This window comes from Stegastes partitus, unplaced genomic scaffold, assembly GCF_000690725.1.
Source record: "Stegastes partitus isolate 25-593 unplaced genomic scaffold, Stegastes_partitus-1.0.2 Scaffold2090, whole genome shotgun sequence".
NCBI lineage: Eukaryota > Metazoa > Chordata > Actinopteri > Pomacentridae > Stegastes > Stegastes partitus.
The window spans coordinates 64,754-74,258 of NW_007579821.1; the positions used below are offsets into that span (position 1 = coordinate 64,754).

The 9,505-nt window shown below is 47.4% G+C and overlaps 1 protein-coding gene across 1 annotated transcript in view; it reads right to left on the bottom strand.

The window, feature by feature from the left end:
* LOC103373878 (MAP/microtubule affinity-regulating kinase 4-like) overlaps window positions 1-9,013 on the bottom strand; it is a 58,430-nt gene extending 49,417 nt beyond the window's left edge. The window contains exon 1 of the mRNA XM_008303884.1: window positions 8,025-9,013. Within this exon, the coding sequence (XP_008302106.1) occupies window positions 8,025-8,072 (48 nt within the window). The 5' untranslated portion in view covers window positions 8,073-9,013. The remainder of the gene's footprint in view (window positions 1-8,024) is intronic.
* Window positions 9,014-9,505: the final 492 nt, after the last annotated feature.

Consider the following 9,505-nt stretch of genomic DNA (forward strand, 5'->3'; position numbering starts at 1 on the left):
ATCAGATTGATGCTCGGTCAAATTGTGAAGAGTTTGGAGGCCAGTTGGGCTCTTGGTCGTGTTCCTCCAACTGTTTCTGAGCCGTTTTTGAAGCAACATCCAACATAAATGTCAAAGAAGATCAACATTCATGCACCTTGTGGCTCAATGGATTTAATGAATTCTTCAGTAGTATCCATGTATTCTGATTTATGATTTCTGGTCACCTAACAGCCATGACACCAACAATCAAACCTCCCTTGAACATTTCAGCACTGACATGTTAACAAAGGCTTCCCTCAGCAGCATCATCGCCTTTGCTTTCGTCACAGGAATAAGTTATTCAGAGGGGATTTTTATTTTTTTGTATCATGACTCATTTTGCAGCACTTTCTGCTCGAAACATGACAACAGGAAGTGTGGGAGAGAAGAGCGCGGTGAACTGACGAGGGTCACATCGGACCGAAACGCCTGATTTCATTTATTTGTCTTTTCAGAATAATTGGTGGTTATTTAAGAGCCAACGACATCCACCTGATAATCAAACACTTCTTCTGTAACTACTGATGTTCATCAGTGAGCGTTTGCGGCCGACTGAAGCAACACGACAGACGTTCTTTGGCTTCTGTCAGACTCATTCAAATTCCTATTAATAACCATTAGCCAGAATGTGAGTCAGACCAGCTTGCCTGTGAAGCTCCTCTCTCTTCGGCGTACTGTACGTACTGTATCTGTCCCCGGGGCCGGCTCGGCTCTGTTGTTCTTACTGGAAGTGCAATCTGTTCTTACGAGCCAAGCGCGGTAGCAAAAGGTACAAGAGAGAGTGTGACCTTTGAGGAATCTCACTCGTTTGTCTCGCTCTTTAAACTGACAAGATTCGCAGCTTTTTATGTCAAAATGAGTGTAAAATTAGGCTTCTTGGGCCCCTCGGGTTTAGGAAACTTGCTTTAAAATCTTGGTAATTAGCAGCAATCACGGAAGTCTTCAGCCTGTTAAATACAATTATTAAATCGACTTGCATATTAAAGACCCCGTGGCCTGTTAACAGCTCCTGCGAAACCGGCTCCATCTTGTGCTAAACGATCTTCACATGACCGCGTCTTCTCCACAGACAGTAATCCTGAACACCGGTACTTTTTTTTTTTTTGCATACTGATGCACTGTTTAGATCCTTTTATGTCAGAATCCCTCTGAGTGGATTTAAGAAAACGCAGCGACCACGAGGGTTTCATGAACTCCTGCTGACTAACATTCAAACATCATCGCCAACCGGAGCCAGACGGCACACATTTGAAGAGGACGACCGCCCGACGCTGTGGGCTTACAGGCGGCGTCCCTCCTCCGGTCTGACATTATCTGGCTCCAGTATGCAAAGTGTAACCGGATTCCTGGGTCTGGACAGCGCCGAGCTGCAAACACACAACGCGCACACAGATGCTTTCTGTTGGCCTCTGGAGATGTGCCACATTACTCAGCATATCGTTCACCGCGGGGTTGCGATCATCGGGCTGGGCTGAGTGAGGGTCAGATTTATTCTGTTTGGACCAGCAGCAGCGGCAGCAGCGGCGGATTAAAGCGCTGAGTCACTCCTCGGCTAGACCTCTCTCTGTAATGAGCCGTTCCCCGAAACGCTGTGTCACTGCACGCTCCCAGATACATTTTTAAAATCTCCACGGATGCAAAAAAAGAGGCACATTTTTGCTTTTCCATCCCATAGAGGTGAATTAATACAATTCACATCTGGTTTTTAACTTTTGTTCTGACAGGATTCGATCTAACAATATGGCGACATTCCTCAAATTAAGTGTTTTGAAGCAAGAAATATGCAGTCAGGCGACCACACAGGTTGTAAACAAGCAGACAGTTATGCAAATCTTTTGCTAAAGCACAAGAAAACTGAATGTTGGGGCTGTAAAGTGGGATAAATGTAATATTTTACCATCCTGCTTGAGTTTCCTTTGTCTGTCTCAGCTGGTCGTTTGCTCAAAATCGATCATCCGACTGCTTTAGTTCTTCAGCCTGTCTCAGTCTTAGTAATGTCACTGAGGATTACTGTTGAGAATATGCAAAAACTACCAAAAAAGTTGTTTAAAATCCTAGCTTCCCATGACTGAATCACTGTTTTGGACAACGTACAGCCTCTAACACAAGTCCCCGCTCTATCTGTCCTCTACTTCTGGTAGATTTTTTACAATAAAACCTGTTTTTCAGACGCTCACACATCCGTACCAGTCTAGCACAAAGTCAAACGCTTCACATTTGACTTCATAATCTCTGCTCGGTACATTCGGCCCACTCACTCCTCTGTTATTCCCACAGCTCGCAGTCTGTGTTTCTGCCCCGTCTGATCCGAAACAACAAGGTCTGCACAATCTCTCATAATTGTCTTTCTTACTCATGCCCAAAGCAGTTTTTCCTGAAAAGCCAAAGCACCGGGCAGAGACACGACCCGCTTGGTGACGTGTGCACAGATGAGGATGGTCGAAGCTTTCCGAGTTGGGGGGTTTGGTGCTTAGTTTGAAACAAAGATGTCAAAGGAAGTGATCGTTAATCAAGACTGTTGGCAGAGGAGATCATTCTGTAAGATTACAGGAAGCTATTAGATTGGTGGAAGTCGTGACACAGCACCTCCAACGTCCTGCCACCTCGCCGCCCGTTTAATAAAGCAACAAGCCCGTTCGGCTCAAACAGGAACTGCGAAGACGACAGTTTCTGCTGACCGCGATTACAGAAAACTCTCTCTCTCGTCGCGCGGCAGCTAATGGACAGAAACGGTGACAGCTGCCTCCGCTGCGTTTCCTCTGCAGAACAACAACAACAACACGCATAAATCACATGATGCCGTCTTTATAGCACACTGCTGAGCGTAAACAACCTGCAGCAAAGAACACCACAGAGAACGCAGTGTTTAGGCGGCGGCTGCACACCAAAATAAAACCTATAGGAGCCATACGGGTTCGACGCACAACTGGAAGTGTTTGGACAATGCAGACACGTGATTCGTTGACGATGTGCTTCATTCAACCCAGAGAAAGCACACAACGCCATCTGCAGATGTAAACACGCTCCAGGAGAGCGGGAAGAGCAGATATCGCCCGAGTTAAACTGCTCGGGCCTGCAGAGAGCCGCCGAGGACAGTAAGTCGACACCCGAGAGCCTGACGCAAAACAGAGGCCCGCTACACAAAGAGCACAACGGGCCGACTGTGCGCTCCGACCGCCAGCATCTGGGCGTCTTTTATGCTCGTCCGCCGGTTCGTTTTCCACGATCGAGCGCGGGGATCCATGTGTGTGTGTGTGTGTGTGTGCGTCTGGCAGCTAACGGTTGCTCCGTGAACGGCGTCATTCTTCACCAGGTAGCCCGATCTCCAGGCAGCGCCACCTGTTCAGCAGTCGTCGGCTCACCTCTCCACTAGAGTTACATAACGGCTGGCAGGGAAACAATTTGTGTTGACAAAAAGCGGCGACAATCACGCTCGGATTCCGTGCCAGCGAAGTTTAATTACTGTGTTTAAACGCGTGTTTTGATTTCGCCTCTTTAACTAATACTGGGTTCCTTCCCTTTGAATCATCACGGGGCCGATCCTGATTATTATTTTTGCATTTAGCCACCTGGATTAGATGCAAGAAACTGGATTTTACACGCACACACAGGATCACACTGCTGGTACAAAACATGTTTTTTTAAAGGTGCATTACGTAATCGAGCTTTTTCGCTTTATCGCAGTTGATTTTGAACCAACAGTGTCCCCATCAAACACCGTTTACCTTTAATAATTAGCTTTTGTTGGTTTAATGTCTGTGTGATGTTTGTAATTCATCCACGGCTGATGCAATAAAATAAAAATTAAACACTTAAGTGGAGAAGCTGCTTCAGCAAAATGTTGTCTGCTGTGAATCGTCCCAGCAGTTACTTCAATCCACACCAAGAAGAAGAAGAAGAAGAAGAAGTGACGGAAAAGCAATTTGTGCAGTTTAGATATGCAGAAGGTTACATGCAAGTCATGCTAATCTGAACGGGAAAAGCAAATCCCTAAATTTTCCTTAAAAACCTGCTGCTGACATGCTCTTGAGCAAGCCATTTACAGGAGGGCCCGGTAAGCTCTTAAGCTCTTTTCCCGAAGCTTGCCCGGCTTCACATTTACACTTTCACAGCTAAATCTGCTGAGTGGACACGGCGGACGACCCGGCGGCTCCGCGACTTGCTCATGGGCACTTTGGTTGGAGCTGTCGAGGCTGAACAGACGGTAACTCGATCGCCTCTCCGGGGGGGATTTAAGCCGGAAATTTCCCCCCGTGAGCGTCCCACTCCTCTGACCTTTGGGCTACTGTTGCACCCGTAACTCAAAACACATTTCGGTTAAGCTGGCGAACATGCACATCAGCAAAGCATCGTGAGCAGCGCAGGTTGTCTAATAGCAGTTTACGGCAATCGTGCATGGCTGGGTTATCCTCAGCAGACCAGATGATTAAAAGCCCGGAGCTGTTTATGACTGTATCTGGGGTGTTTCTAGGCAAAATGAATGGGTGCATCAGAGGTGGCTGCCAGCTTTCTGGTAACATGTCAGGACAGCCAGTTCGTGAATCTCCCGCTTGTCCGGGGGAACACAAAAGCCCGGCTCTGCCCTGCAGTGGCGCACACACACACAGACATGTTGGCCTTTTTGTTGGCGCACACAGCTGTGCATGTGCGCACAAGCACTCACCCACACCTACCAGAGGACTTCCTTTTCTCTCTCCTTTCACACAGACACAACCTCACGACTGGCCCAGAGCAAAATAGTTTGTCCATTCCCACAGCTCAGCAAGCAGAGAGCGCAGACATGCATGCGCTTATTGCAGCACTTGTAAGGACCTTTACTGTCGAGTCTCTAAAAGAAAAAATAACTCACTGTAATTTAAAAGATGCAAAACAATAAAAAAAATGTAAATTTTCCAACTCTAGGAAAAAAATATTGGAATCCCGTCAGTGCAGAAATACAGAACAAGACACTAAAATGTAATTTACGATCTTTGGCGTTTGAACAGAGGAGCTAAAACGCAGCCTGATGCAGGTTGAGCAGGTTTAAAAGTCGAAGAAACTACAGGGGAATATGAACACGAGTTGATTTACGATATTATTTTGCAAGTCGACAACAGAAAGAAAACAAACAAAAAACAGGAGAAATAATATGAGGTCATGATGCAACATATCATTATTTTACAATTACGAGGCGATGCTTCTTGTGCCAGATTACGCTGCTTATCTGCTGGTTGGGCTGCGAACGAGTCGGACCAGAAAACAACACAACAAATCTTAACTCCGCAATCAGACAGATGATAGTCAGACCCTGGAAACCTGTGGAGAAGCATGTAACTGTGCCTTACTGTGCAGGTTTGATAGTAATTTTTTGATGCATCTTTATCTGGAAACCCAACTCAATTTGTTCTGAAGGGATTAAAGTGACAGTTAAAGAATACAAAACGCAACTGCAGCATTTTGGTTTTTTACTCCAAAGGGTTGAAAGAAGGAACAAACAGATGGATGATGCCAGAACTGGACCTTAGATCTGTGACTTTGGAAGAAGAACAGTTGGGGGGAAAAGAAAAACAGGCTGAACTGCAAAACAGTGGCGATGGAGGGAACAGAGAGTACAAACATGCAAATGGTGGAGGCCTGGTGTGAAAGCGCCGGCTAGTCGTGTCAAGAGCGGTGCGACCGATTAATAACTCGACGTGGCGATAACGATCTCGGGGCATGACAACGCCGTGGGAGGATGAACATCTCGGGTCGAGCTCCGCAGAAGGTTGTGAAACAGAACTAATGATCCTCACTTTCTGTCTGACGTGCAGCAACACGTTTAACCACACAAACACCTGCAGCGGGTCCACATCATGGTGCCACGTGTTTTTCTGCTACTTCTGACCTCTAACGTAAGCACTAATCTGCACAAAAAGAATATTAAGATTAAACTTTAAAAAACCAGAGAGGTTGAGCTCTGAGGCGACACCGTGGAGATATTTATGTCTCTGTTTTAAAATTAGCTCCTGTTTCTGCAAAACAAAAAAACTTGTCACAAACTCTCTGAGACGAGGCCTGAAGGAGGCAACGAGTGCGCTGAAGGAGAATGACTGTGTTGAACTGGACCATACTGGGCGAGGAACTGGTGGGATGGGAGGAGTGATGGGGGAGGTGAGGACCCCCTCGACGTTGCCATGGTGAGGTTACTAACAAGAGCGGCTTGTGCTCGAGCAATCACTCTTGTTGCCCGGCCTGCAGCCACACAGCTCCTTCCCTTTAATAAGAGGAGTTCACACGCCACAAACGCATTTGGACGTCACTTGAAAATGAAAAAAAACCAGCGTGGAAAAAGCTCTGATAAGCTGTGAAAGAGGGCGAAGATCCCTTTCCCTACGAGTGTTTACGCGGCTGCTGATTTTGACAGAACCACAAAGTAAACTTTTGACCAAGAAGCATCCAGCGCTTAATGGGCACTATTATTAGTTTACTGCTCTGCGTCAGGAGCAACTGTTTTATCGCTCTCACAGTTATTAAGCCGGGGAAAAAAGGATCCGCCGGCAGCACAGAAAACACTAAACAATGTGCCCATAAACTGCCTGTTCAGTAAACAAATGCTGCAGATAAATTAAAAACTACTTCTCTCCGCTGTCGTGACTCAGTTTCTTAATTACGATCATTACAAAAAAAGGTCTCCATCTATTTGCAGCGTCACTGTTTGGAGTTACACATCTGGGCGTGTTTCTGAACCAGCCACGACAGGTTCACATGAGAACCTAAACACCTCCAAAAAGCGCCTCCGGGTCCTGGCGAGGGCTTCGTGTAATAAACGCCTAACTGTAGCAGCTCAGAGTGAGTCAGGGACACCATCACACAGCAGGTCGGAAGATGCACCGCGGACGTCCAAATGCATCCAGGAAATGGCCCTGAAGTGAAAGAACCTGACCTTGATGTACGGTTTTAATGCATTTCCCATCATCTGACAGTCTCACAGTCTTGGTGGAAAACTATACTTCATGTCTGCCGTTCCTTAAGCATCCCACCTCAAACAAAACCCGGTTTGAATTCCTGTGGCAGCCACTGTTGGGATGGGATGCAGGGACTGAGGTGGTGATGACATACCCTTTAAATAACCTTTAAAAAAAAAGGAGGGAAGTGTTCTGTATTTTGCCAGCTGCTGCAAACGGAAGCAGCTCTTTGTTAGAGCTTCAAATCCAACAAGGACTGAGTGATATTTCGGGCTGCCGGGGTCGGCGTGAGCTCGGTGCCCTTGAGATAAAGGTGGGGAGCTTCTGCACAGCTGTGTGGCAAGAAAAACAAAACACATCGGGAGAGGCTCCAATTCTCACAAGAATCCTTTTAAAAAAATACAGAAATAGACAATAAACTCAAGGTAATGTCTCCACTGAAGCCCCCCAGACGCTGCCTCAGACACAGAACAACATGAGCAGGACAAACCTGGCTAGCCTGACACAGCAGATTTTGCAGTGCTGTGCTGCCCACTGAGCTGTCTGTCACAGTTTCATCAAGGCGGAAGCTGGACAGACAGACGGACACAGCAGACAGGGTGGAGGAGGAGGAGGTGTGGAGCTGCAAGTGAGGTGATGGAGAAAATAACAGGAGGGATGGCGTGGAGGTGGAGGTGCATGGGTGTGGAGAGGGCTGGGTGGCCTTGCATCAGATGCATTAATTATTGATCAGCTGTGGGGGGAAGACAAACATGCGCACTGGAGACACCGGTGGATGGAGGTGACAGTCTGGGACGATTTTTTTTTTTTTAATTTATTTTGGGGTTCAATTTGTGTGTTTTGCCCTGTTCGTGTCCAATCAGCACCCAAACCTCCCCCCGTCTCCATCCTGACCGTCCCAAATGAGCTGTGGGGAGATTAGCGCGTCTGTGCCGCCTTGCTTGATTGCAGCTGCTCTTTGCACACTAATCTCAGGGCCCTGGGGGGGTTACGATGATTCTTCAAAAGCACCACAATAATAACAATAATAATAAAAAACCTCGAAGGTGACAAACTGTGTTGTTTTAATGATCTACTTACATGGTCCGGGTTCCGCTCGTTCCCAGGCAGTGCCGTGCGTAAAGACATGTTCGTCCCTGAGTGCGCTCCAGGAAGAAAAATAAAAGTGGGTTTGCGTTCACGCTGGGTGAAGAAAAAAAAAAGAAAAGGAAAAACAACCCCGGATCTGGCTGTGTGTGAGCTTCACTTCTCACACAATCCTCATTGTTAGGGTCCGTGAAGGCAGCACGGATCACCAACACCGTGATCCAGCTTAAACCGATGCGTAAAAACAAAGTGTTCGGCTACATCCACCTCATGTCTGTGTGGTTCAGTCGGTACCAACCGAGGATTTAAAGAAAACAACCCACTCTGAACCCCCCACTCAGCTTCTCACTTTCCCCCAAAATCCCCTCCCAGACGCTACCGGATCATCTCCGTGGACTCCGGCTGGATCTGTACCGAAACGATCCCGGCGCTCACTTCCATCGCGTTCAGGTGAGAAAAGGCGGAGAACCGGAGGAGCATCGATGGGGGTTAAAGGAGGTCTCCGAGGGGCTGAGTTCAGAAGGGGGGGAGCCTCCGTGTCCCTGTCGGCTAGCTAACGTGAGATTTCTGGCTGTCACAGCCGCTTAAAGAGGAACCGGAACCAGCCCAGGGCGCATTTCTGGGCACGGCGAGGTGTTCAGGGCCCCGGGTGGACAAATCAATGGCAAACTGCAGTTGTGTTAAAAGAAAGCGGCGGATGTGCAGCCTTCCCCCGGCTCCCCTCGCCTCAGTCCGGTCCGCCCTTTAGCTGCTCTCATTCGGTTGTCGGCTGACAAACGTCTCCCCCGTGGCGGAAACGCAGCGTCGGTTCACCGTGAAACAAAACAAAACCAAAAAAAACAGAGAGAGAGAAGAGAAAAAACCGGAATCCCCGTGCGCCTCCCGAAAAACACCGTGACCAGGAGAGAAAAGGGGGAAACGGACGTCAGCGGAGAGAAAAGGCAGGACGGCTGCTGCTGCTGCTGCTGCTGCTGCGTCGGGGGCCGCGCACACGTACGCGCGCACGTCTCTCTCCTCGTGCTGCCTTCAGGTGCACCGTAGAAAAATCCGAAAACCCCACAAAACTAACCCGTGCCAATTAAAGCAACAATTAATTGAATTTTGCGTTATTTTTTCCGACTAATTTGTACCCACATGAATAAAAACATAAACAGTTTATGTTGTGTTCGTGACAGGATGTTTGTATTTCTACCTCCTGGGAAACAACAACATCAATTCCTTTCTCCTTTAAGGTCATTATCGCCTCCTGGTGGCGGAAATCTATGAATTTCTCAGAGAAAATGAGATGTTAGTGCACATTGGAGCTCTCTCAGACACCATTGAGGGGCTTGTGGGATCTCAGCTTAAAACGTTCTGATGAAGTTCTGCAAAATGTTTTCAGTGGGAACTTTTATTTTTAATTCCCAGAATCCTGTTTCGTTGTATTTGTGTTTTCTCCATGATTTGTTCTGTAACTATAACTGTCATATTTTTTT